The following is a 27,969-nucleotide window of genomic DNA, read 5'->3' on the forward strand; positions in this document are numbered from 1 at the left end:
ATCACCTACCTCAACCTGCTGGCTACATTCCTCTTAATGTTGCCCACGGTGCTGTTGGTCATCTTTGCCACAAGGACCCACCGCTGGCTCATTTTCAACTTGATGTCCACCTGGATTGCCAGTCTTTCTCTGTCAAGACACTTTTCAGCTGGTCAGTCCTCAGCATGCATTGGTGCATGGAGTTATTCCTCCCCGGATGCAGGACTTGGCATTTCCTTCTGTTGAACTAACTTCCTGAGGTTCTTGTCAGCCCATTTTTCTCAGCTGGATGAGGTCCCTCTGAATGGCAGCAACCTCTTGGTGTATCAACCATTCCTCCATGTTTTGTACCATCTGGGAACTTGCTGAGGGTGCACTTTCTCCCATTATCGAACCCAAGTTGTTTGGAGAATGCTTAGATGCTCTTACATGTTAGCTCTTGCATGTGTACATAAATCTGCAGTAGCCAAATCTAGGCTTTGTTTTGCACTAAAAGAATAGATGTAGTGTTTGCTAGTCTATTTAAAACACATTGAAAATTTACTAGAGAGTATCTCCTGCTTCCCCCACATCTAAATGGAGAGTTTCAGAGTAGACAGTGAGGAAAAAGGCTTGTTTTGGGGCAGTATACAGTAAGAGAAGACTTTAACAGTATCATAAAAATATTAAAAGTATAATTGCAGGAAGAACTGGTATCCAACTAAAGCAGTAACCACTATGGATTCTTTTTTCTTAATTTCTGGTTTTAACTTCTCACAGGGAGTTATAATGTTTTAAAGTTCAAGTAGATTTAAATGGTAAATATCTAGACTTATATCCGGCATTTCACAGTTTCTACACAAGTGTACAATTGTAAATAATACGTTGCTATTGGATGTACTGGAAAACAGCACCCTACAGTGGGTAAAATATTTCTGTTGTGCTCTTGGAGGCTTGCTTGTGTGTGGGGTAAATAGAAATATTGTTGATGTCAATGGGGGAGGTATGTAGCCTCAGGAAGCATTCACTTTGTGAAAACAACCTATGCCACAAATGACCAGCTAGCAACTCTGCTGTTGTTTGGTATCATTGACTTTCTTTTCCCCCAAAAAGATATTTTTTATTTTTTAGAGGAAATTCTGTTTATTTGTTTTGAGGAAATAATTTTTTCCAGTTGGTCTTTTTTGTTTTGGTTGTTTTTTTCTTTCTATTAATCTGTTAAGGAGTGCTGATACTGCTTGGAAGTTTTTCTTCCTCTGCAGCTGCAGTGCTTGGTACATGAGGAGTTGCTGGCAGTGGCAATACCATCTAAATACATTTCTTGTCATTAATGATTTGATTATCAGCTATTGCAGGTGTTCCAAGTTCTCTGGCCTCTTCCAGGGAAAGAGCATTTTACATTTATCCTTCTCTTTTCTCATCTGCCTTTCTTCTACCACAACCCTAGCTGCCTTAGCTGGAAAGCTATTTTGGAGCAGTCATTTCCATAAAGACCACAGTCCATTACTCCAACTCATGTCACAGCTTGAGAGCAATTGAAGTGATATTCTAGAGGCACTGCTTCTTGGGTTTAACTTTTTAAAGGAATGTAAAAAGCAGTTAGTGAATCACTGAAAATTTTTTTTTTTTTTCTCTTCACCCCACCCAACTACTAGCCTTAGCCATTTATTTTTTACTTCCTTCTGGCCTTTTTAATATCCCTTCACTTTACAATCATCTCTCAAATCTGAGCATGTTAACTTAAGCAACTTTATGTGGAGAATGATTCTCTAGGGCTGGCTGACGGATTAAGTGGCAGTACCTTGGTTGTGAAGCAACCTACGTTTGCACATTCTCCAGTCTTTTCCCATTAAAACTGAAATCCTTGTTCTGTTGTGGCACCTTTAAAAAGCAGACCTCCTCCTTACATCTAAATGTTATGAAAACCAGGCATACTGTAACCCAGAACCCCAAGGAATGCTTGATTGAAATAACAGATCAGAAAAGTCTCTTGCTAACATTCCTGTGATTATAGGTTTATTCAAGTGACAGAAACATGGTGTCAGCTAGCTTTCTGCATATAGCCTAATTTTGGTCCAAAAACTAACATGGCTCTTTAAGGCTTCACTGATGCAATATTTGTGGGGATAGATAACTTCTTAAAATGTAACAATATTCATTACCTTTCCTGTCTCTAGAATTATCTCACGTATTGCTGATTGGGTGGTTGGTCTGGTTCCTGCTGCAGAGCAGAGTGTATTCCCTGTTAGTGGTTACTGAGATTGAGTAGAGTGAGCGAAGGGAAAGAGAAATGACTCATTCTTAGATCCTCACAGGTAAACAAAGAGGAAACTTTGTTTTACCCCCCCCCCCGCCCCGCTCTTCTGTGCTATCTGTTTGAGTTAAGTTTTTCTTTGTATTTCGTTTTCTTCTGTTGCTAACTTGTACCTGATTTAACATCCCAAAAATAGGTCTAGGGCATTGATGTAGGAAATCCAGGAAAAAGTCTTAAGAAAGAAAAAAAAGAAGAAACATCCGTTGGTTCTGATTTTACAGTTAAAAAATGAAAGGTGAAGAACAGCAACTGTAAAGTTAATTTTAAAATGATGTATTACATCAAGCAGTGAGCATGGTGTTGGAGGAAACAGCAGATATCTCACTTTAATTTTCACGTGACCAAGTGACTTGAATACATGATATGAACACATAAAACAGAAAACTAAACTCATTTAACACATTTTGAATTTAACCCTTGATGCTGATGAGTGTCCATTTGCCCTGATCTGTGTTAGAGATATTTGAATGAGAAAACTGATCACGAATGTTCTCCTAATGTTATTAACCACAAACTTTTCCTTTACAATGGAGCTTAGCAAATGCGTAACGACAGCGCCTGTGACAGGAGGCTGATTGCAGCCTTAATACACGTAAAGATGCACATGCTATAAGTTATAATGCAGTTAACTCCTACCCCAGTGTGTACAAAATGAACATCAGCTGCTTTAAACTTAGTTTAAAGCTTCCTGGAATTGTTCCAGGTTCTGATACGGAAGGTCTTTCTATTTCGCTGTTGATACTCATGTTTGTTCCCTCTCCCTCCCACCCCCTCCACCTCTTTCTCCCTTTGCAGGCAAAGGCAGCTCAAGCATCTCATCCGACGTGAGTTCAAGTACAGATCACACGCCCACCAAAGCCCAGAAGAATGCAGCTACCAGTGAAGGTAGGCAGCTGGTACTCATTACCCAGGTCAGGCCCCCCAACATAATCCTAGCTATTTTCAAAAAAGGAAGCCCTCCTCCTCGTTCCTTCTGTGTACAGTACCATCAGTATACTAGAAATTAAAAAAAAATTCTTCTTCCTTTATGCAGTTTTCACTCCTACCTGCTGTAGTTTCTGATTTAAGCTTGTGACAAAGGATTTAAGATTCTTCTGCAGAACAAAAATATAGAGGGTTTTGAGTAATTTTGCATGTTATTTTTTCAGCAAAGGCTTTTATACTTAAGATTTGATGCTATCAGATTTTGAACTTATTTTTGAAGAATATTCTTAATGGAAGATTTTTGGCATGCATTCTAGGTTAAATCTCAGCCTCTTGTTTTCATACTATGAACACCATGAAAATGTGAGTTGTTTGTGCCAAGTTTTCAAAAAGTGTAGCTATGGACATGAAGAGCTGACAAGATTTAATTAGATCAGTGCATCTCACCTGCAGTTACTGGAGTATGGGATCATCTGGGACAAGATTTTTAATGTCTAAGAGAAGGAGATGTTTTATGTGTCAGTATTAATACAATGTTTTACTAACTGGCCTATGAACAGAGAAATGCTGATCCTTTCCTGCTGCCTTCTTATATGTGAATAGGTGTGCCCTGTTACATGAAAGTATATTGGCCCTAGTTTTTACAAGAGTGTCTTCGAGGCCTGAGAGGAAATCATTAAATCTATATGTAGTTTAATGATGTAAGCTGAAAGGATTTTTTTAAATGATAATTTTATGTGCCTTAACTAGCATTTCTGCTCAGCTCTGTCATAAGTTGGTTGTACTTGGTAATTATCAAATAATAATTCTGATTTCTTGCACTCCTGTCATTACAACTTAAGTTACAAGCTCTGATTGCTCTCAGTCTGGCTTTATTTCTTATGTTTAAAAGAAATCATAGACTTTAAATAGTTCTAGTTTGGCAAGTCTGACTAAGACTGTAGAATCTGTACAGTAAAAGCAGTTCATGTAAGTAATAAATGACCATATAAATTGCAAGAGTTTATTGTTAGGCATGCCTAATCCCGTATCAAGAATGATGATCTGGCACCTGTGAATCATGAGAGATACTGGTTTAGAATCTCTGCTTTTTAGCCTGGCAATAAATTTAATAATTTAATATATGGTAAATAAAGTTAAGTTGAATAGTAGACTTCATGTTTCTCTAAGCCTTAGATTCAAAAGTTTTGAGGTACCTGAAGGAGGTGAATTGCCAAGACATGAAATAAATTTCAGAAATGTATAAAAGCATTTTAACTTTTCTGTATGACAGTCAGGAAAAAAAAAAAAAGAAACCACAAAGGAATAGTGGAAACTCTGAAGCCAGTACTTAACAATTGCTTTAAATTTCTGTTTTACTTCAGTCAACAAAGCATGGCTTTTTTCCTTATTTTCAAATCAGATAATGCAAAATAATCCTCTACTAATCTCAAAGATTTATGTTCTTAATCTAGCCCATTGTAGAGCCAGTGAATACCAATGTTGACCCTGAAATCTTCACCACTGGTTTGCAGCTGATTAATTCGTTAGTGAGGGAGGCTGAAATGCAGGCCAGCAGATGCTGTAGTAAAGATACGTTTTTATGAGTTCTCGTGCAAATTCAGAAAGAGTTCAGAGCAGTGGAGTTGTGTATTCTATACTTGGAGGCAATTTCAGATGTGAGCCTCGTTTTTCTGTGCCCTAGAAGAGTGTGATTTGACAAACTCTTACTTTGACAACAGCAGAAGTAGTCTCTTTCTCAGCCTATGCTACTACTACTTTCCTACCAAGTTTTTCTGCTGAGGAGTTTCTAATGTGGATCAGTTTAATATAAATTGCCTTAATGTGGATTGCTGTATAATCTGGCAGATGTTTTGAATGTCATAACTAAGGAGCATAAGAGTTCCATGAAGGCAAGTGAGAGCAGACACATGGAAATGGTGTTGGGGGAAAAACAGGGACTGTTGAAACAAGTGTTGTTACTGGAAGGCACACTTATCAACCTGTGTGTGTCTGGATTTTTTACTAATGCTGCCTCTTTTTCCCATGTACAGCAGACTTATGCTGTAGGAGGATTCAGCTGAACAGAAAGACTCGTACTTTCTGCAAGATGAGTAGAGTTCTGTGCTTACAAGACTGAATGCTTTTATACTGTTCAGTTATAGAGTAGTGTCTAGGGACCAGCTAAGAACAGGAGCCTGATTGTGTTAGATGCTGTAGAAGCAGTGGCAGTTATGTCTTTTTCATTGGGGTGTTTACATAACATTTTGTAACTGTTAGTTAAACTTACCTTTATAGCACTCCATGCTCTAGTATTTGCTTACCATGATACAGTAGTACCTGCCCACCCCAGAGACTGGTAAATGTATCTTGCTCTTCACCTCGAGACTGGTTTATCGCGGGGACAGAAAGCTCCAGTTCTGCACTTTGCTTTAGCCCTATATTGTGAAGTCATAGCACTGTATGCTGTCCTATGAATGAGCCACGTGTTGTGTGTGGTGAGATGTATGCATCCCAGGTGTGGAGTGGGAAGGACTGTAAAAGATTGCAGGTGAACTTTTCTTCACCTTCATTGACATGTGAAATGATCTTAACTGAACAAGGTGCAGACAGCTTCTTTGCATCCCTTGAATTTCTATTGCCAGCTGAATTCCTGAGTGCCCAGCTCTGTGAAGAGCGTAGAATTTGTGTTTGAGGCTGAAGGCCTTTCATGGCTCCTGCTTTCCAGCTTTGCAAACAGACCTAACTCTTTGCAGTTCTGCACAGCATGTCGTCTTTTCTGTTTCTGTAAGACAGTTGACACAACATTTGTTGAAGTTGAATCAACGAAATGCCTTGAAACAACTAGAAAGGAAATCTGTGGGACTGATTCATACAAGCTCTGCGGTACTCTACAGCAGAGAAGTAGTCATGTAAAGTACTTCTAAGGCGGGTATGGATTCCCAAGGACTGCAAAAAGGTGTCAAGCAGAACTCTTGCTTGAAAGAGCAAACCATCTCAGGAAGTATCTGACAGCAGGTGTTATCTTGCCATCAGTCTGAACAGTCAAATGAACCACACTCTTCATCTTGTCTACTGCAGCCATTATATTTGTCAAGTTTCAGTGCCGTGATGTTTCTCTATAGGATGGGTACAAGAAATTGGTAACAAGCTGTTTGAAATGGCTGATGTGGTGTTCCAGTCCTAGATATGCTGTTAAGGCAACATCAGTTAAATCTCTTAATGGGAATGGGAGATGCAGTTATGGCCAAAATATGGTACCCTCCCTCACATTGTGGATTATGAGCATCTGTAGAGTTGTGGAAGGAGATTTTATGTTTCAAAGAGACAAAATGCTTGTCATGCTATTAAATGTGCCTGGGTGAACTGCACATCTTCTACCAGTGAAGAACAGCCAGTATGTGATGTTATCCTTAGCCAAACCAGCTTCACTCAGTGATGCATTGGAGAGGTAACTACCACCCTGTTTCTGTTGTGTAGAGGAATGCAGACAGTAGCTGGCAGACCATGCAACTTCCTAAATTCAAACTTGAGATACCAGTGATGCACTTGAGAGGGATACAAAAGCTGTACTGGTGCAGAAACTGAAGTCCAGCTGCTCTCATTGTGGCTTTCACTTTCTATACTTCAGTGAAGGGCAGGTGGCAAAAAATAGGTGTCTGGTCCTCTCTGTAAATCACAGAGTATGCTGTAAGGACTGTTTGTTTGGCTACAGCTTCGCTCAGAAGGAAGCATGGTAGATGACTGTGGGTGTGCATGCACACTGATGCCTCCACATTGTCTCCTCTTCTGAGGATTCAATTTTCTTCAGCTTTGAATATACACTGCCTTTTACTTCTTTTCCAGTCTCAGACATTGTCTGCAATTCTTTACCCCATCAATCAATTACAGTTAAACTTGAGAACCATGAGTTTTTGCTACCCCCCATTGCTCTTCTGGCAAGTGAAAGATTAAATGGATTTTTGTGGGCCATTTAAATGCAATTTGCTAGACACAGTCTCAGCTGGAATATTATTGTCTAAAACTTGATTTAGAAGATTAGACTGAATGTTTTTGTATGGGCTTACCTTGATCAGGGAGCTTTCTTCTAACACTTACCTGCAAAGTGTGGAATGTTATGTCCAGGCTGGATGCTTCATATTAACTTGACTGTTTTTCAAATAAAAAATCAACACTGTTTGCTCTTGATGTATATGGCTGTTAAGTGGTAATCCAAAGGCAGCTTTAAATTGAGAGCTCATGTATGTGCTCCATGTATGCGTTCTAATTTGTTTCTCAGTTTCTGAAAAATCAAATTGAAGGATAAGGCCTGAAGTAAAACACTTAGCAGAGGGGCTCAGTGCTGAAATACCTCCGAATATATCATGTTAAATGTTTATATTTTGACTTTTGCAGAAATACAGTGAAGTCAGCTGCTGTATTCTGCAGAAGTTAAAATTATATCTGCTTTTAGTGATGTTGACTTTTAGGGACCTTCAAAAAGTAAGTATTTAACTTCGTTTGTTTTTCCTTCTGCAGGGCTCTGAGAATTCTAGAGTCTGGCTTCCTCATATGATATTCATGTATCTTAAATATACGTAAAAAAGACTGTGTTTGGAAAACAGACAAATTAAGAGAACACAGCTTTTCACCTATTAGTGCTGTAGTGTATGTTTAGTGTGAAGATCAAATGCATTTATTTTGGCAGTACCTGTTTGTATGTATCTCAGCAGAAGAGGTATTTCTTCTGAAGTTTAGGTGTGTACTAGAAAAGTCCCCCATTCTCATAGCTGTATCCTCCTTTGTTTTATTTGGGCTTTTTAGTGGTTCTGGTGGACTTGGTAGTGTTAGGTTAACGGTTGGACTTGATGATCTTAAGGGTCTTTTCCAACCTAAATTATTCTATGACTGGGAGAAGCAGGCCCTACAGCCTCGCTGGAATAATTACATTCATTAGGAACCATTCCCTCTGTTAAATAATTTGTGGCAACTATGTGAAAATGTAGCATTTTGCAAATATGTAGTGCTTTAATTACTCATGTAAAAGTGTTACTTTATACACTGTGCAAGATGATACCTGCCTAAGGTTGATCAGGCTGTGTTGCTGTGGTCCTCAGCATCCTTTTATGGTGCCATAAAGCCACTGAAGCTTCTTGAGGTGGATGGTATATTAATGAGTGCTGGTCTATGCTATGGAATTTCTGCTGTCATCTTCCCCTGGCACATGATAAGTTCCAGAGAAAAGGATGGCTGTGAATGAGGAACTAGCCTTCTCTCAGTACTCGTTTTCATTCTGCTGAAGTCCTTGAAAGAAACCCAAAAAACCAAAACAGCCAGAAAAACCCCCACCACAAAACACCAAACAAAACCCACAAACCAACCAACCAAACCAAACCAAGCAACCAAACCTACCAAAAACCAGACAAAACAAACAACACCTTCCCCAACCCCCCAAAACCCAAACATCTCCCCCCTCAAAAAAATCCCCAAAAAACCCCTGTAAAAATCTGGCACTAAGAGTTACAGCTGGTGGCAAGTCTTATGAATTTAGGAGCTCTCAGTAAGACTTCTACTATTCTGAATATAGAAGAACAGGTATTCACTCAAGTTTTCTTTAATTATAGAAATACCAGCTACTCAAGCAGCTGAAACTGGATTTATATCCACTTTTACACAAAAAAACATAGTTGGATAAGTTTTTCTAAGAGAAGTTAACCTCTATTCATGTAATAATAGCAAAAGTCCTTCATGAGTTTGCTATACTCTTCTAATAATTTCTTACGAAAATAACTTTCAAGTGGCTTTCAAAACCACTGGCATTTGACTACTAATACTGCATCGCTTTATTTTACAAATTGTAAGTGAATTAATGTGTAATTAATATCTAATTGAGGAAAGTAGGAATAGAGATTGTTCAGCCTTAGCATTCTTACTTTAACACTTAAGATATTAAAGTCACTTTAGAAGACTACAGTGAATAATGGAACAAGCAGCTACTTTTGAAACACTTTTTATGAACTGTAGAAAGACAGCTTGAGCTTTATCAATATGTGAAATCTCTCAAAGCAGTCATTTTGCACTCTTATTTTCTGTGTCTAAAAATGATAGACACTTTTGTCCTGGCTTTCATACTCAGAGGTATAGAAAATTAGTGATATCTTGGCCCTCAATATAGAAAAACTTCTTTTCCAGAAAAAGTTGAGCTCTATATCAGAAAACATTTATCCCTGCTCTACATGGGAATATATTAAGTGACATTTCTTGAACATGGAAAGATTTATTTGGGTTGTATGCCTTTCATTTCACCTTATAAGTGAGGGAACAAAGTACACATTATAGGATATTTTTAGGGAGGTTGTCATGCTGTTAATTTCTCTTGGCTTTATAATCACATTCTTTCAAAAGTCTGGGTGTCTTTTGGATCTCTGAGTAGTTCTTAATTTATTCAATGGAGAGGAGGGGTCCTTGCATTGTGCACAATGATGGACACTATGAAAAATTTGGAAAGATGGAATGGGTCCTTTGCTGCTGAATGCTTTTGGTATTTAAAATGGTTCCTGATGGAGAATCAGCTCAGACTGAGATTCAGGTGAGTGCCATCCTGATCTTATTTCAGAGGGAGATAAAAATCTCAGAGAACCAGTTTGCAAATAGGCAACCCTTCTGTGTGTTATGATTCGCATAATAAGGTAGATAGCTATGTTTGATATACTGCAGTTCCATTGAAGCTTTTGAGCGGTTTGTGTATCGTCTCAGGACATTGAGGTAATAAAGTGTTGTGCAAAAGACTGTTGCTGAAAAGAAATGCTGTTTTCCGCCCAGTTTTTCTTGACAATCCTTTTGGCAGAAAGAGCTCTTTTGATCCCGTCCTATGTTCTTTCTGGATGCATGCAAGCATATATGTAATTCCTAATTCTTTTGATGGCAGTTCTCTCCCTCTTTATCTCAATCCTCATGTCTTTGCAGTGTCTCTTACTGGGAATTTGGGCTCTTGGTTCTACTGTTGAAGTGCTGTCTAAGCAGACTTTTTGTGCACCAAACCAAGTCTGAATTTGATATGAATGCCTGAATTTGCCCCTGCTTACTTGGAACTGGGCTGAGATTCAGTTGGCTTTGAGTGAACTGTGGCTGTTTTGAGTTGGTAGTGAAACTGGAGACCAGGTAAGTTTCCTAGGGTTTTGTGTTACTTTGCTAGCAGTGGAGTTTTCTAGAAAAGTGAAATGTTGCATTACTCAGTGTGCCAAAACAGAATCATTTGAAGCCAAAAAATTGGGGAAGAATAAGAGGGGGGTGGGAGGCGTGACAGTTAATAAATCCAAAACTATAAACACTTTGGCAGAATAAACAGAGCTCACTATTTAAATTCCTTTAACCAACATATCTGAATGCATATGCAAATATAATCACCTTGAGCAGTATGTAGAGGTACAAAATAGTATAGAGGTAGTTCTTAGGCACTATTTTTTGTGTTTAACCACATCTTGTTATGCTTTTGCTATCTAATAGGCAGTGTTCCTGCAAAGTTGTTCTGCTAATTATAACAAGACCATTGCAATCGGCATTTAAATCAGAGTTCAAATACAAGGCAAAAGTAGTTGGGACATTGGCAAGGTTAAAGCTGCAAATTGAAACCTTACGTTATTCTGGCTAATTTGTACTGAAATGCTATAGCCAAATGTTTAAAACTTGCCCAGACAATACTAGGAACAAATTGGAAAGGTACATAAAACTGTAGTCTTACTTGATCTGCTGCCTGAAATGTGAGACCTACCAGAGCAAATGCACTTACAGTATAGTTAAAGAGAAATGATCCCAATTTAAAAACCTGGCATTAGCTTTTCCAAAGTAAGGTATGATGCTTGGTAGGAGTGATTACAGTTTATTCAATTACCTGTAAATCTGATTTTTAAGGAATCCAAGATCCCAAATGTAATTCTTTCTGTAAAATGCTGTACCAAACTACTTGAATACTGTTATCACAGGGAGGTTCTGACACCAAACTGTTCTTTGTCTATTATTGCCAATGCTAGCCATTTGAAGTAGTTTCCTTCTCTGAAAAGTAGAGTCATCCTGAAGTATCTGACGATTGCCCAACATTTCCTAGTCTAAAAACCATCTTTCTTGAATGCTAGACTGTCTCCTAAGACTGCTTGAAGAATATATACAACCTGATAATGCATATTTAAATATGTTTAAATATGTTGGGCTTATCTGTTTTCCAGAATTTATGAACTGACACTAGCAAGTTCCTCCAGATTAATTAATAACTTGATTGAAATAACAAAATAAAGTTGGAACAGCAAGTTTTTGCCTTTAACTTGACAATCCATGTTAAGATGCTGTAGTTTAAATTTATTGCACAAAATATCCTGCCTTATTTTCCTGTATCTTATCTTTTTCTGTCAGCTTGTCAAATGACTGTATAATTTTTAAGAATGATACTGCCAACAGTGCCAAAACTAGCGGCATGCTTGAGAAATATCCGCTTAGAGTTGCTGACTCATTCTGTTCTTCTCTTCTGGTTATTGTACCATAATGCCTGCTACTGTGTTTTTCTCAAGTTACTGAAGTGTGGCATCTCCTTGTTTCTGCCAGCATTCCTCAGATTTCCCTTGAGAAGTGTGTACTGGGATTGGCTGATGAAAATGGCAATTCAAGAGTGGATAATGGTAATTCTTATATACTTGTTAATTCTGACTGCCGGATCATCATTGGCTTAGGCAGTTACAGTAGACTAGGCTGGAAGTATAAGCAGAAGTTAATGAGCATGAGTATAATCTGGTGATTAGCAGTCTACATATTCTTCTAGCTGTAATCAGCCACACTTCAACATGTAACTTGTGTTGTGGTGTTGTGCCTGTTCAGCAACTGTCCATTGTGGTATTTCCTTTCATATTTAAGGCTAGTTTTCATTTTGAACTGTGATGATGGATCAGAAGTTTGTATCTCTTGAACCTCAAAGTATAATTGCTATTTTAACGGTTTAAATAAAAGATTTTTTTCTGATACAGGAAAACAAGTGCCCATAGCAGTCTATCAGCTATACTGAGCTAGGAGATTTCTACTTGCCTACTCTGGCCTTTTGTGTGTACACAGCCTTGCCAGAAGGCGGGCAGGATTTCTTCAGAGATGCATTGTAAATGCTTGTTTGTAATATTTGGTAGTCAATTTAGATCTGCTAGTTTGAGTTACCCTCCAACAAAGTGAAGTATGGAGACTTTTCATAGGCATGTAACTTACCTGTGATGTGTTTATGCTGCCTCACAGATGAGAATGCATGATTGGGAAGAAGCTTGATTGGCTTTACTGGATGACTGTAACCTGTCATGCTGTTTGCAATGACTTGGATATATCATAAATCTCTACTGTAAATTATTATCAAACTCATGATAGTAAAATTTCAGTTTGTACCAGTGCCTAATCTAATCTATAACGCTTTTGTTTTTTCCCTATCATGAAGCCCATTTCAACCTTGTATATCCAAGAGAGTGAAATTTTACAGCACTATCAGGTATTCATCGTTTGTGGGAAGTCTTTTACTTGTTCATTATAGGTAAATAGTGCTAGGTGGGAATCTCTGAAGCATTAATGTTGATGTGGGTAGTAGGAACAAATTCTTCTTCCCAACTGTGAAGTTTGTGATTTGCTTAATGTGAAGATATTTATATGTTCATGTAGACATATGTAGATGTAGATTATTTTCATTTCTCATCACATCCCCCTGGCGAGAAAAACATTTGAAAGCCTTGCCGGGTTAGGTCTTTAGCTCCCATTTGAGCAATAAAATCTCTGTGTGGCACCTGAAACCTCAGAAACTGTGCACTGTGCAGAGCAGTTGTTTACCTGGCACAAGGAAGGACTTTTACAGTAGTTTTCCTTATAGAACAGAAACAAATGTGGTCTAAATGATAAAATCATAATTGGAGTGCCTTCAGTGGGCTCTAGCTTGGGAGACTGTTTACTTGGTCGTTCTTTATTGTGGGCTGAGATAAACCATTAGCTTGAACTCCGCTTTCTGAAATCATCTTGCTCTTTGACCCTTTTGCTTTTCTTTCACTTTTGAAACAAGACTTTAGTAACTTTTTGCCATCTGAGGCAAAATTACAGTCCAATCTGATTTTAGCTATGAGTGTATTTTCTCTTCGCTGTTCCAGTAGAGTTAACTTTCTCAAATTTTTTTCAATGCACTTGTATCTCAGATTCAGTTGTACTACACATTTTGTGTTCAGCCTTGAATTTGTATTTGGAAGGCTTTTGCGATGTTAAGCATGTGAAGCTGGTCAAGAAGCTGATATGCCTGGTGTTAATGGGAGATTATTCTGGATCTGGCTAAAATTCACAATATTCTGAATCTGCTTTGGCTGCTTCCAGTAACAGGAACTGACATCATTATATGTCAATTGGTACTGTTAATTTGTCAGACTACTTGACAAATATATTTTTGGGGAAAAAATTCTTGAGAAACACTTGTTTTTCTTTCTGCTGATATGGCATTGGATGAATGATTAGTCTGCTTGTATCCTTCAATATTTAGTAAAGATCACTTCTGCCAGTGTCTAATTAAGGAAGACTCCCATAGCATTTAATGAAATCTGAATATTTTGCTGGATTACGCTGAGAATGTCATCCCCAATGAAATTGTACCCAAATGAAAATAACAGCACTACCATTCAGTCACTGGGTTCAGATTTTACTAATAATATTAAATAGCTCTTTGGGATGAAGGAGAATTGGTGCCTTCTCAGCTTGATGTGTTAACGCTTTCATGTATTTTTAATTTTGTGAAAGATTTTTGTTTAGAATGTGCATTTGTATGTGGCCAAAAAAAGAAATGAACCCAAAACACAGAGGAAATACTCACCTCCACTTGTTTTCTGAGTTACTGTGATGATACCAGTCTTTAAAAATATTGCTCATAAGGACAAGACAGGGAGGCTTCAAAAGCAAACATGAGATTCTGTCATGAGAAACTATTTGTCATGGTTATCCATAGATGTTCATTTTGAATTAAAAGCTGGCAAATGCTGATATGAACTGAAAAAACAAGGCTCAGAACTGATGTCATTTATCTCCTGTCCTGATTTCTGTTATTGGTTATTCCAGTTCTGATTTGGACAGGTGTCTAAGGGGGAAGTACAAGGGTATCTTCTTGAATTTGCTGATAAATTAATGCCTAAATTATTAGTGTAGCTTTATTATCCTTCCTTTATGCTTTGATTCAGAACTTTAAGGAGTTCTATGCTGCTTAAATTTTGCACCAGCTAATTTTGTAGAAATTGGAACATATAATATTAGAGCAACTCTTTATTTATTCCTGTCTAAAAGAGAAAGATCTTTTCTCATGCATCTTGGAAATAAGATGAGCATAGAAGGACAATATGCCATCAACTTTTTACTGTTTCTCATTCATGGATTCTAAATTAGAGTAACCGTGTTTAAATATGTAATATTCTGCGCTATTTAGGAGGGAAGAATAATGAAACTATAACTAAACAGTAACTAAAATATTGGCCTGACTAAGTGGGGGGGAAAGGAATGTAGTTGGCAATGGTAAGCAGTAAAATCAGTTAGATGAAAGAAACTGAAAAATGGATCATATTAGCTGCAAAGTCATGAAAAAAAAAAAGAGAATGTGGTTGAAAGTATGAGTGACCAAACCTTTGTATCCTACTGTCTATTGCTCAATATAATATATTATGCTTATAAACTTAGCAGATTCAGATATTGCTGAAAAGATAAAGTGTTTCCTTTGGGCCCCTTCACAGAAATTGTCCTTTTGTCGGAATGGTTAGTCAATTCAGGCCAGAGAAACAAGCATTTTGTAGTGGATGGTTTAGTTAAGATAATGTAATCATGGTGAATCTCTGGAATTTGGTGGCTGCTGGGAAAACCGATGGATCATGTTACTTTGGTAACCAAATAGGCTTCCTTAATCCAAAAGATAACTCATAAACTCCATGCGAAACTTACTGATTTTTATCTTGGGATTGTGATTGTGGTTCTAAAAAATAGTTCACGTATCAGTCCCAAAATGTTGCTTATTATCCTGGATTAAATTATGCTTTTACTCTCGTTGAAGTCCAAGAGTAAGTATCACTTACTAATTTCAAGTTCCTAACAGAGGCCATATTTCTTTAAAGCTTTGAAAAAGTTCAGTCAACGTTTGAGGAAGTCATGGAACCTCGCAGATATATCCCATCAAGAAGTTTCCTTAGAAGCTGAAGTATTTGACTGCTTGAGCTGTTCTTGAAAGAACTCATTTGCACTGGAATAGGGGTCTTGCAGATTTAAAGATGCACCTATCTTCTTAAATTGTTACTGGACTGAAATAACTAATCAAAAAGTTATTCCTTTGTTAAAGGGATATAGAAAAATAATATCCCTAGAGCTAGTAATAAACCATTACATAACACCTCTACAAAAAGAAAATAGCTGAAACTTGAGTGAAAATCTGAGGCATGTTTGTCAGCTCCTTTTAACCTCAGGACCAAGGCCATCTTTGGTATGAAATGGAGTGCTGTCAATGATACTAGTCTCCATTTACATCCTGACACATTTCTCTATAGCAAGAAAAATATGTTGTATTATAGGTGTTAAGGCGCTATTTGTGTGTTGGGTTTTTTATTTATTTGTGTTTGCATTCATTTGCTTGTGTCCAGGAAACTAAATTCAAGCTTCAACTCTTCCCATCTGTGCACGCATTGGAATTTTCAAGAAACTTGGCATGGGAGGATGCTCAAGTGAAAATACGTTTCCAGTCCTCATTTCTTTACACACTGTATTGCAGTAGTTTGCAGTGTGTGTGTTTACTCATTAGAAAAGCTAGAAAGGTTTTGCTATCTTGGTTGCTGCTTGAAAATTAAACAAGTAACATCAATTCTGTTCTGACTTTGAGTATGTTTTAATATTAATGTGGTTCAAATATCAGTTGAAAGAATTTGTTTCTCCTTGGATGGTAATCTTCTTTTCACTTCTGACCCAGTTTTGTGGGCATTCTTGTCGTGGTCTATGACTTGCTCAGCTCAGAATTAGATCTTCTACCAGGCTTGGAAGTTTTCAGGCTCCTGTGCTGTTTTATTGACATACTAGCTTAACTTCCTCATTTGTACATCATGCCTGTGTTAATTTGATCCAAATGAAGGACACTCCTGCCCCCAATTTGTTGGGGCATCCTACACATAACCCTGAAAATGTGATATGACGCCTTTGCTCACTAAGTCAGATGCATTTAGGATGCTTCATCTTAATATGGATGTACAGATTATCTGAAGCTTTTGAAGCTTCAGGTATCCTGGTCAGAGCCATTGCCATTAACATCGGGAAGTAACAGAAAAATTTTTTCTTTTTCCTCAAGGAAAGAATTGTAGGCTGACAGAACAAGACCAGGGAAAACCAGCTGTTTAACTGTGTCACACCATCTTGTAAATGCTATTGTCTTCCACATCCAGAGTATGATAGCCTTCAGATACAAGTGTTCAAACCACAAATCACTCAATTGCAAAGGTCTTAAAAAAAAAAAAAAGTTTATATATAGGTGTTGAAATATTGTTGTCTTATTCTCAGTATTTGACCATTGGACGTTGTATCTTGGGCCTTGGTGAAATACTGTGTAGGAAACTTAAACACTGATTTGTAATGGTTTTTATTCCCCCCTCCCCCCACCCTTTTTTTTAAGGGTGAACTTTTGATTGTGGTGTTGAATCTGATAACTCCTGTTCTTTTGTGTCTAATTTTTGAACTTGAATGGAACAGTCATACTTAGCTCTGGTATTGAGCTTGTGACTTATGAGTCTGAATGGACTAGAATTTTTTTTGCCATTTCTGCCAAAAGTTAATTTGGTTTCATATCATGGAAGTACCAAACTGAATTTTACTTTGGGGAGGGAAGGGACTACCTAAACTAAAGGCGCTGAATTTAGACTGGGAAAAGGAAGCGGTGATGACAAAAGATAGCAAAGGTAGTAAACCATAAGTTGAAAGTAAATCTTCTGTGCTATATAATACTAATAAGGTAGATGTAGTTTCGGGTTTCATATGTAGGGGTAACACACTGCTAAGCAGTGATAAGACATTAAGGCAGGTATAGGCCATTGCATTCCAGAGGTCTAATAAAGAGGTCTAATAAGAGGAACCTTGCCAATTCTAGGTGGGTGGAAATCTGGAAATGCTAGAAGATTAGTACACTATTGAAACAATAATAGCTTGTGATGTTGGTTAATTTTGAGTTTGTACTCACTGAAGAATCCTTATGTTCTGGGCTATCCTTGAAACAAGGTCTGTGTCAGGATGGTTGGATTGTTTTGCTCCAGGCAATAATGGCTTTCTTCATACACTGGTTGGAGCTTATGATTGTAGGTGTGTACCACTGAATTCACCTGAGCAAATGCATTTCAGCTATGAAAAATGGCATGAATGAGCTAAAAAGAAAGTGCATAGAACATTACTGCTTCAGTGTTAGAATCATAGAATCATGATTCTATGATTACATAGAATATTATATACATAGCGTGTGTAATATGCTATTCTGTTAACTTCTTCATGAAGGACAACTGATGGAAGCAAAGTTGAGACTCAAATTTTTTTTAACTGAAGTTTACGTTGGAAATGGTACAGTTCAGAGTTTAATTCCTACTTCTCTCATTGAAAATCTTATAGAAAATACTTAATATTTTCTTTAATCTAGCGTGATGCTCAAACATTCAAGTCAGCCCAGCGAAATCCTTTTATTTCTGTCTGCTTTCCTGTGGCAGCAATACCTCTTTGCATGGCCCTGGTTTTACCATTGACCTGGCAAGCTTTGGAAGATACCAGCACCCAATATACTAGAAACTGTTGGATGACAGAAAGGCCATGGGTTTAAAGACCTGTATGCCTGCCACATCCTTCTCTATCATGATCAAAGCTTGTTTTCCTGGGCACTGTGTTCCCTCAGTCATACGGATGATATCAGACCCCATCCCTTTTAAGTTCAGCTCCTGGAAATGTCTTGCCGTTCCTTATTCCTACACCAGTCTTCCACTTTCTGAATGTGAGATGAAGCTGTCCCCACTGCCAGCTTGTTGTTGTCCTGAATATGCTGGCCAGGCTGAAATGAGACACATCATATTACGGGCTCCTTGCTGCCAAATTTTAGTCATATATATGTATTGCTCAAGCTGCAATCTTCCAAAGCAAACACAGAGAGGAAATCAAAATTAAATTAATCCTCTCTAAGGATGTATAAAGTATGGCTGCACTGAGGTTTACAAGTTGAGAGTGAGAGGGACCATTGGTTGTGTGGGAGTCGGAAGCCACTGGTATGCACAACCCCTTTCTTACTGCATTGCTTGTCTGGGCTGCAGTTCCTTACCATGAAGACCTTAAGGTTTTTTTAATGATAGCTAGACAAATGACTTTGCAAAACCATGGTTAACTATAGAACCATAGGGTGTTCTTGGAAGTTTGCATTCACAGGATTAAAGGCAAATGAGTCACCAGTTTCTCTGGAGTCCTCATAGCTGTGCATTTGTTCATGTAAGGTACTCAAAGCACCTTAGCTCAGATTGAACAAAGCTCTGGAGTCTTTGCTTTTGGCCATGGTATGCAGGTTAGGTTGGAGACCTACTTTCTGTTGTTCTTGGTTGAAAGGACTGGTTTAGGAACAATGCTTACTTCTGTTGTACTGCCGCTTTCCTTCTTAATGCTGGGTTTGGGCTGGCCAGCAGGAGAAATCAGTGTTTCTTGAAGGCTTTGATGCCAGCTGGCGTGAGGGGGTGGAGGCGTGAAGTAGTGGCTGATGGCTTTCTTGAAGCACCTAATGGCTATACCTAGTCCATTTTCATGTGGAAAACATGGATGAAAGGAGTGAGTACTATCTGCAGGAGATGAAAATTAAATGGAATGGCATGGCAGAACTTTGTGCAATTGCAAAGTAGACTTGAATGCTATTTCATCCAGAAAATTTTTTTTTTCTTTTTTCTGGAGTTATAGGCTTTGGATTTTGATAATCTCACCTGAAATGAAATTATATCCCATATCGTATAGTTATTCAGAAAAAAATGCCTTAACAAGCAATGACAGTCATAAAGTAATGAATCTAATTCCACAAACAGAAAAATAGGTTTGATTGCTGAAGTGACAATCATGACTATTCTTCACCAAATATTGTGCACAGGAAGAAGGAAATAAAAACCTTGCCTGTTTTTTTCTATAAGCTTAAAAGGGCTTCAGGATTGTAAACCTGATATAGAATGTCATCAGTGATCACCATGATTTACCTGCTGCTTGCTCTGAAGTTTATTAAATTATTAGGAGCAGTTAAACTGTTGTCTTGGATAATTTAAATGTCTGGTTAAATTGTTTTGAGAAGTAAAGCTGTAGCTGAGTAGCTTAATCTTGGGTTGTTTTGGGGGAAAAACTTTGAAAATGAACACACCTGAAGTAGAGTTCAGGGGTGGAAAATGTGCTTTGTTTATCCTGCTAATAGAGGAAAGCATCTGCTTTCAGTCTTGCAATATTATCTGTTACTGAGACTTTGCTACTACTCCCTGTTGTTCAAGATGAGACTTGCAGAGAGTAGTAAAGCTTTTCCAGAAGAGCTCCTGTAGTGGGAAGTTACTGGTGTGTTGTCCTGCTGCAAATTATCTGCGCCATCTTTTGTAAGCTTTATCTTTGTACAAAGTCCTGTATGATTAATTTCTACTGATAAGCAAACAATTTTGCATGACTTCCCTGCTAAATATGTTGATTTAGGTTACTGGTGAAATTCGGATGTCATTGATCAAGCACATAGTGTAGACCTAGAAGGGAGAGTGTAAGGATTATTGTCTATACTTTTTTATGATTGTACAAGGATTGACTGCTTGCCAAAATGGTTAACAGAGTTGAAGTAATGTACTGTGAATATCAACTTGCTGATCTGCAGACTTTAAAATTTTTCCATGGAGTACAGAGTCCAATCATGATCTTAAGCTTGCTGACAATAGGCTTGCTTTTTTTATATATCATTGATAGTAAAAGTTCTGAACCCTCAGGTAGAAACTTCTGATGTAATGAGATCTCTGAAGAAAAAGGAGCTGTTCTGGGGAGGATCAAGGAACTTGCATGTCTTAGAACCTGTCCCTTGAAGCTGTCATTTATCATTTCAGTCCATTTCCTCACCCACAAATGAAGCAGGGCAGCTATCTGCCATCAAAGGCAAACTTTAACAAGATGTAAAAAGGTGAGGGGTTTTTTGTTTGTTTAAATAGTGAATGTTAAGAAATAATCTTAATGGCTCATTTAACTATACTTTGTTTTGTCCTATAAGTAATAAACTTTTTTCTAATTTGAATAAACAGGTATTAAGTATCCATCAGTTTGATACTTGATGACTCTGAATCAAGTTAAGGCTCTGACTTAAACTGTATTATGTAGCAAAAGCTTGGAGCACAGTACTGACTTAGGGCATGTGCTCTATTTGATAGTTAGCAGTGTAGCACAGCAAAAAATACAGCAGGAAGGGTGGCATGTATCTTGCAGTAGTACTTAAAAATGCTCAACAGATTTGGCAAAGTTGCTTTGGGAATTGCATGATCATAAGAATACAGTTTCTTCCTTAAAGGTCTGTAAACTACACCATTAAAATTATTGCAAGATACGTTCACTAATGGAGAAAATTTTTAAGATGAAAAATGTCGTGCCAGTGGGCAACACTTTCTCTTTTTTTTTGTATTCTTGCTCTTGCCATGTTGTAGGTACAAGTGTCTGTGAAATGTCTGAGAATAAAATGGAAGCTGAATTTCATCAAAGTTAAATTCTAAAATAGAATAAGGATTTTGCTTTGATTTTTCAAGTTCCATGAATGACAGTGGTTAGCCAATTAATATTTATTTTTTTCTTTTTTTCTCCAAGCTGTTACAAAAGTTCTTCTGCAACTGGAAAGCTCTTCTTATAAAAATAAATACCCAAGTATGCATATTTGGTAATTGTTTCCTGATAATATCTAAAGCAAGCATTGGTATTGTAAAAAAAAAAAGTTTCCCTTGAAAAACAGTGTAAAATGAAGTGTAGCTTTTTAATCACTGTAGCTTTTGCTTGAAACACAGAGTAATTTTATATTCCCATTAGTGGATATATGCTGGATATATGGAATATATTTATTTATAGCATATATATATTTATAGCCATTTTATTGATGTATTAAAAAATGTACATAACTAGAAGCTCTTCAGTCTTACAAGAAATGCTAGCAACTATCTGTTTTAGATAGTTGTAGTAAAGCCCTTGAACTATGGAAAATAAACATATTTCCCTTTTCTAGCTTAAGTGAATATTATTCACAGATATTTTTGTATGATGACTTTTTTCATAAAAATAGGTTTTTGTATTTAGCTAACATTTTCTTATGTCAAGTAGCATGGCTTGAAAAGTAGTCTTTTGAATCTTCAGATTTCCAATGTGGTTTTTTTCTCCATCTACCTTCCACTTTTGTCCTGAATACATAAAACTATAGTGAGAAAATTGTTAACAGTATTGAATTGCATTACTTTTTCCTCTTTTTCTCCCTGTCTTATTTTAGAGGCCAACTTAATGCTCCATCTAGGTAGACTTGATAAATGGAATTGTTCCAAGTCTTGTGTGTGAAAACAAGGCAAGGGCAGACTAGAGAGTTGAAAATCTGCCAAAACAAACTTGAGTGGAATAGCTTAGTTCATCCGGTGCTGCACTTTCTAACACCATGGGCTTTTTAAAGGTATTTCCGTTCTCAGATATATGTGGTCCATCAGGTGTCGCGAGAGGGAAGCACCTTTGTAATGAATGAAGTCCGTGTCCTACAGCATTTAGGTGGGATTTCAGCCACCTTGGTAAGGAAGAAGGAACTGAGCTAGGCCCAGCCATACTGTTTGACACCGTAGAAGCTTGTGGTATTTAAAAAATGCTATTATGTATATAGGTGGCAACAAGTACTACAGGGTCTTAAGAAGGCAAGCTAATGTAAATGAAGTTCTTTGAGTTCCTTCCTGTTGGCATTTCAAAAGCCTTCCTCCAGCTTGCAAAGCACTAAAGTAGAATAGACAAGCTTCTCTCTAGATTGAATTTTAAGCACTTTGCATTTTAGGCTGAGTGTTTACTTTTAAGAAGCATCTTGGTAGTTGATTTGAGGGTTTGAGTGTATTTCATTAGAAGTGTAATGATTAGAGTAAGTTCAAGGGAAAACAAGAATGAACAGAAGTCCAGAAAACCTGACCTCTAGGGGACATCACTGAAAGATCTGTATTTCCTTAGTCTAAGATTGGGAAGGGAAGAGGAAATAAGCGTGTCTTTGAATACAGAAAAATTTACTGCAAAGGAGAAAGGATTAAGATCTTGTCCATGCTTGCTATGGATGAGAGAATTAGATTTTAATATTAGATCAAACTTTCCTATGTGCGTTGAACTAGACTGTGGTAAGTTCCGGTGTCTCTACTGAGACTTGAAGGAAAGTAAGATTGGCCTAGATATTTGTAGGACTTACACTAACAGCTAACACTGTTATGAAATAGAACTAAAGATGAAAAGGGACTATTGGTGACCTTTTGCAGACTCTACCCCTTATCTGCTGTCATGTCGGACTTGTTCACAAATGAACATTTTCCTTATGATAGTGCTAGTTTTAACTTGTAAATTGGAAATGGATTGTCATTTATGAATTAAGAGTGTATCCACACTGTGGACAGACTCCACCTGCCTATCTGAAAGATAACATACTTCTGGCTTTACTACAAAATTCTGGATTTTTCCCTTTAGAGAATACTAGCCTAAAGAAAATAGGGATTTGAATTTCCTCAAAACAGGATGGAAAAGCGTCACTGACAATGTAACTACCAAGGTGGAAATGGCTGAGAGGTTTTGTAAAGGGTCTCCAGGAAGCCTGCAGTACTTTTGATCTACCTGTTCTGTTGTTGGATCAAATTTTATAGGCATTAAAATATAGTAAAATCTAGCAGAAGGGCACATGGCGGGGGCGGGGGGGGGAATTATTTGGCCTCTCTCTTCATAGAAACACATGAGATGAAACAGAACTTAGATGTTCTTCTGTGCATGGGAAGGAGTGAAGTATAAGAAAATGTGTTTAGGGAGTTTATTGAAAGAGTGATGCATGGTAAATGAATAAATTATTTTGCTAGAGCAAACACATATAAATAAAAGGGATCACTATTTGCTAGAGACGTGAAGGTCAGGAGTACCCTGTTATAGACTCCACTTCAGGTAATAAAATGTGCTTAGTTGCTGCATCAAAGCTTGTAGGCTCTGACTAAAATACTGTATGTCTCAGAACATTAACCTCATTGTGACGTTTGATAGAGTTAGAATTTACTTCCAAATTCTAGATGCTGAATGTCATAATTTCTTTCTCTATTACATTGAAGTCCTTCCTTAAACCTTAGGATGAGAGAATAATTGATGTAGGAAGGGACAACAAGAGGTTGCCTGTAGTTTCCTGTACAATTCTCTTGGCTTTTTTTTGATGATGATTGCTATCTTGTAGTAGCTTTTTTCAGAACACGTCAGTTTTCTTAGTGAACTGATAAGACTGTAGGCTTAGAGTAGTTTACAGGTGTGGAATGTCCCTCCCACTCCCTTCTCCAGCTTGGATATTATATATATATGTGCGGGTTCACACTGATGCTATATGCAAGTGACATTGAGCATGATTACCACGAAGAGCTGAAAATTTTCTTTCCTGAAAGTGAAATCAGTCAGCGTTGCAGAGTATGAATAGTAAATATGGAAAATCCCTGAAGGTAGACAGAACAAGCTTACTTTGAGGAGAAAAATAGATAATAAAAAACATAAGGAGATGTCCTTCCATTTTTCAGTCTAGAAAAATGTTTAATAATTTTAGTAAGATTACTGCTTGAAAAAGTATAGCTCTCTTGTCTAATTTTGAAACTGCCGGGCCTGCTAGAAACCAAGAAGAGGTTTGATATGAAAAAGTAAAATAATAGATGAAATTAAACTTTATTTTCTTAAGGAAAGCCAAATTATGTTGAGTTACAAACCTTGGAACATTCAGTTTGGCTGTGTTTAATGAGACTTGTTAGAGCTTAGCCTTTCAAACCTTAAGCGTCTCCATGAGCATGACCTAGGATCATTTGCAGAGGTACTAAAGCTGATCAAGAAACCGCTTCCTAATTCCCCACTGCCATCCCTCTACTGCTTGCACAGATGTTGTGGACTGAGAAAGCGGAGAAAGAAAATAAGGAAGGTCGAACAACTTGTGAAGAAGAAAAACAAAACAAAACCTCACCCTCCCCACATTCACACCCCAAACCTCCAAATCCTAGAAATTAGGGGCAGATACTGGATGAGGAAGTGTTTGTGTTTTACAGCTATCTGTGGAAAGGAAGCTGGACAGGTATCTGAAGGGAGAAGCAAGATAAGAACAAAAGTCTGAATGGTAAGAGTCCTTGCCCGGTCAGGAAGAGTGGGACAGGGTAGGAAACCTCCAAAGTAGATGGTGGGGAAGCTACTTAATGTCTTCTGTTTGTAAATGCCTATGAAACCCATTGGTCACCTCTCATTCCAGTCTACTGCCCTCCACCATGGTATATGACAACTGCTATTTTTTAATTCTCTGCTTGCTTGAAGAGCAGAGGTTTGTGTAATGGATCAGGAGGTGATCAACCGTTGTTGAAACCAGCAGGTTTCAATGAAGATTGTAATGTAAAATTTAATTCTAGGTTGGATTTTTTTAAATAAACTTAGAAGTGGTATACAACCTAAGTTCAAAAAGTAGTCATGGCTTTGAACTCAAGCACTTCATAATTAGGAAATTCTGTAAAACACTAACTTACCTTTGTCATGCTTATGAATTCTAACAATCTGCATTTCACAGCTTTTCTGCCTCAATTGATATTAAGACCAGAAGGTTCTCGTTCAAGGAGCTACTGTTTATTTTTTGTGGTCATTCTAACTGTGGTACCAGTATTTCAGGTATAGTCCTCACAGCATATTCTGGATAGAGTGGTATTTTCCTATCTTTCTGATGTATCAAGAAAGCTTTGGGGCGAGTTGCATGTAAGCAGTCTTCAGTTGCCTAAGAGTTCTTGGGGGTGCAGTGATGACCTTTCTAACAACTAAGTCATTTTGGCATTGTCAAGTGTCCTACATTTTAATCTTAAGTTTTACCTTACACGCAAGAACATGTGAAAGCACATTCCATGTGTGCAAAAGGGTGGCCCACAGCTTTAGGGACTTTGTTAGGGGATATCTAGACTCTTGGTATTGGAATACTGAGCATCACAACAGCAAACTCCTGTTGTGGATTTTGCTGTGAATAAATTAGCCCATTAGTAATCTCTTCACACAGTTCTCTTTGGGCAGTGTGCCTCACGCATGTCATGTGTGGACTTCTCTCTTGAATGAAGAGTGAAAAACCAATATTTTGCCTTGTAAATGACTACTGTATAGTATAGTTCCACACAGCAGAAAAGGAGAAAAACTAATAGGGCTCTGGTGTTTATTTTCCAGCTCTGGAGTGCTTGACTTTACAACCTTACTAGTATTTTTAAATGCAAAAAAGAAAAAGTGTATGATTCCAATATTGCTTAGTCCAGTTGCACAGGCAACTGAATGGAAGAGTTAAACCCAAACTTCTGGCATCTGGTTTCAGCTCCCAGCTTTGCTTCAGACTAGTTCACGTTGCCTGATTTCTGCAGCTCTTACTGGTTTTCACGCAGTTATAGGCTTAGATTTTTGAACTAACCCTTAATGTACTTTTTAAAAAATATATATATTCTGGGTTTCTTAAATGCCACATTTAAAAATTTTTTGGCTACCTGGACTTCTGTGTCTACCGTAAATCATGAGTTCTTATGAGCATCAGGTGCTAGTGTGCGTGAATGCATTCTTATGTTGTTCTGAACGAACAGGCAACAAAGTATATCTGTAAGCTTCACAGTCATCTTCCTTCCAGTTAGTGATGATTTCCGTAAATCTAGGATCCCATTTGCTGAGACCTCTCTAGGTAAGAGAAAGGGAGTGGGTTTGTAGTTTGCCTTACTACTGAACTCAAGCCAAATAGTGACTAATGAACATAGCAGATGTTTCTACTTTTGATGGCTTTTTTTTTTAACAAATTTATCCTTCCTCCCAGGAGATAACAGGACAGCAGTGTAGCTGAGATCTGACAATTCATTACATAAGAGAAGAAAATATTAATGTTGACCCTTGCTACATTGACAGTAGGATTTGAATCTAACCTTCTCTCTTTTGCTCAGAAAAACACACCTAAGTAGAGTTTTCTTCAAATCTTTCAGCTACTGTGCTATGTTGTGATGTCAGCCACATTTTTAGCGATTTGGAATATAACGAGCCAGATTTTGTGTGCAAATCCAGGGTAGCTCCATTGACTTAATAGTGTTACTCCAGATATTTATTCATCTTACCGTGAGATTGTAATCTGACCTCTGTTTTTGATAAACAAACAACCCAAGTTTGATTTGGTTTGCCATTGGGATAAGAGGGCCGTGGAGCTGAAAGCTTATGGAAAGTTCCTTCTCCCCCTTTGTTGATGAGCTCTCAAAGGCATTTGTCTGTAGTTAATTATGTTAAGCATGAGAGAGGATGGCTTTGTTGAAGTTTCTTACCAGAAAGTGCAAGGAACTTTTTGCAGGCAACCTCATTTCTAAAGTTCTTTTTGTGCTTCAGTGGATGTTCTCCTACCTTCTCTTCCTGGCAGGAAGGTAAAGGTAGCAGCTGTGAGGACCTCTGTGTCACATAGGCAGTGAGCAGGAGATGGTTGTAGTTGCTTCAGTCATTTTTAGTAGTAGTGTAAATTATGCAAGAAGATAATGAAAAAATGAATTCAAGCATGGAGATATCCTCATAGTCTTTGTTCTTTGCAGCTCTTCCCCAGGGACTCCCTCTCTGGGTGAAAGAAAGGTCCGCTCCTAGGTACCTTGTCCTATTGGGCCTAGGGGAGTCAGTGGCAGCTTCTGCAGACAGAGCGGGGTTTTGCATGGCTCCTCTCCCTCCCTTTCTCTCATTATGTGTAACCATTCCCCTAATGGCCAGCACCCAGCTTTTACTCTAAACACTTCAGTTCCCTCATCCTGCACCTAACAGTTCAGGATGCAAAGATATTTTGAGCACCTCATGCAGGTGGTCTGTGTGTCAAGAACTTATGACCTTGAAAATTTGTTTCCTTTGATCACCCTCTGTTCCATTGTTCAGGAAATATGCTTAACTACAAGGGGTGAAGTCAAGAATGATGTAATCATCATGGAGCCATTAATCAGTACAGCCACTGTGCTTTTCCAGGTGGAAAACAGTAACAACAGTTAGTTATGCTCACATCTGCATAGAATATGTACAATAAATTATGCACAAAATCAAACATCTTCTAAGTGAACAGCTTTATTTAGGGCATGTTTCCAGAAATCAGAAAAACCAAACCTGCTTGATAAGCAGGTAGTTGCATCATTTCTACTGATTGCTTCCAGATTGCTGTTGAGGCAAAAGACTGGAGCAATGTGAGTTCACAGACCAGTTTGTTGTCTTGAGCCACCCAGTTAATGTGAGAATAGAAAGCTTTTTTCTGTGCATGTGTACATCACACTCTCTCTAGCTTGTTCATTTCACCTATAAGATTCAGGAGATGTTAAACTTAAAGGTCAGTGCTGATTTCTCAGTTTCAGCAAATCCCATGCTGAGATGAATGTAGGAATTAAATGTGAGAGTAAGCTATGCTTAAATTTCTTTTGAACATCAAATTTTAAACAATAGGCTGACACTTGTAAAGCCTCATTTTAGACCAAAAAGAGGCTGTTCTTGATGTTCAGATAAATCAGATTTAGTCCATAAAATTTATC

The 27,969-nt window shown here is 37.8% G+C and overlaps 1 protein-coding gene across 1 annotated transcript in view; it reads left to right on the plus strand.

Annotated features, from left to right (window-relative positions):
* The window catches only part of FBXL7 (F-box and leucine rich repeat protein 7), a 196,999-nt gene that overhangs the window by 43,936 nt on the left and 125,094 nt on the right, over positions 1-27,969 (plus strand). The window contains exon 2 of the mRNA XM_075142484.1: positions 3,068-3,157. Within this exon, the coding sequence (XP_074998585.1) occupies positions 3,068-3,157 (90 nt within the window). The remainder of the gene's footprint in view (positions 1-3,067; positions 3,158-27,969) is intronic.

This window comes from Calonectris borealis, chromosome 2, assembly GCF_964195595.1.
Source record: "Calonectris borealis chromosome 2, bCalBor7.hap1.2, whole genome shotgun sequence".
In the NCBI taxonomy this organism is placed as follows: Eukaryota; Metazoa; Chordata; class Aves; order Procellariiformes; family Procellariidae; genus Calonectris; species Calonectris borealis.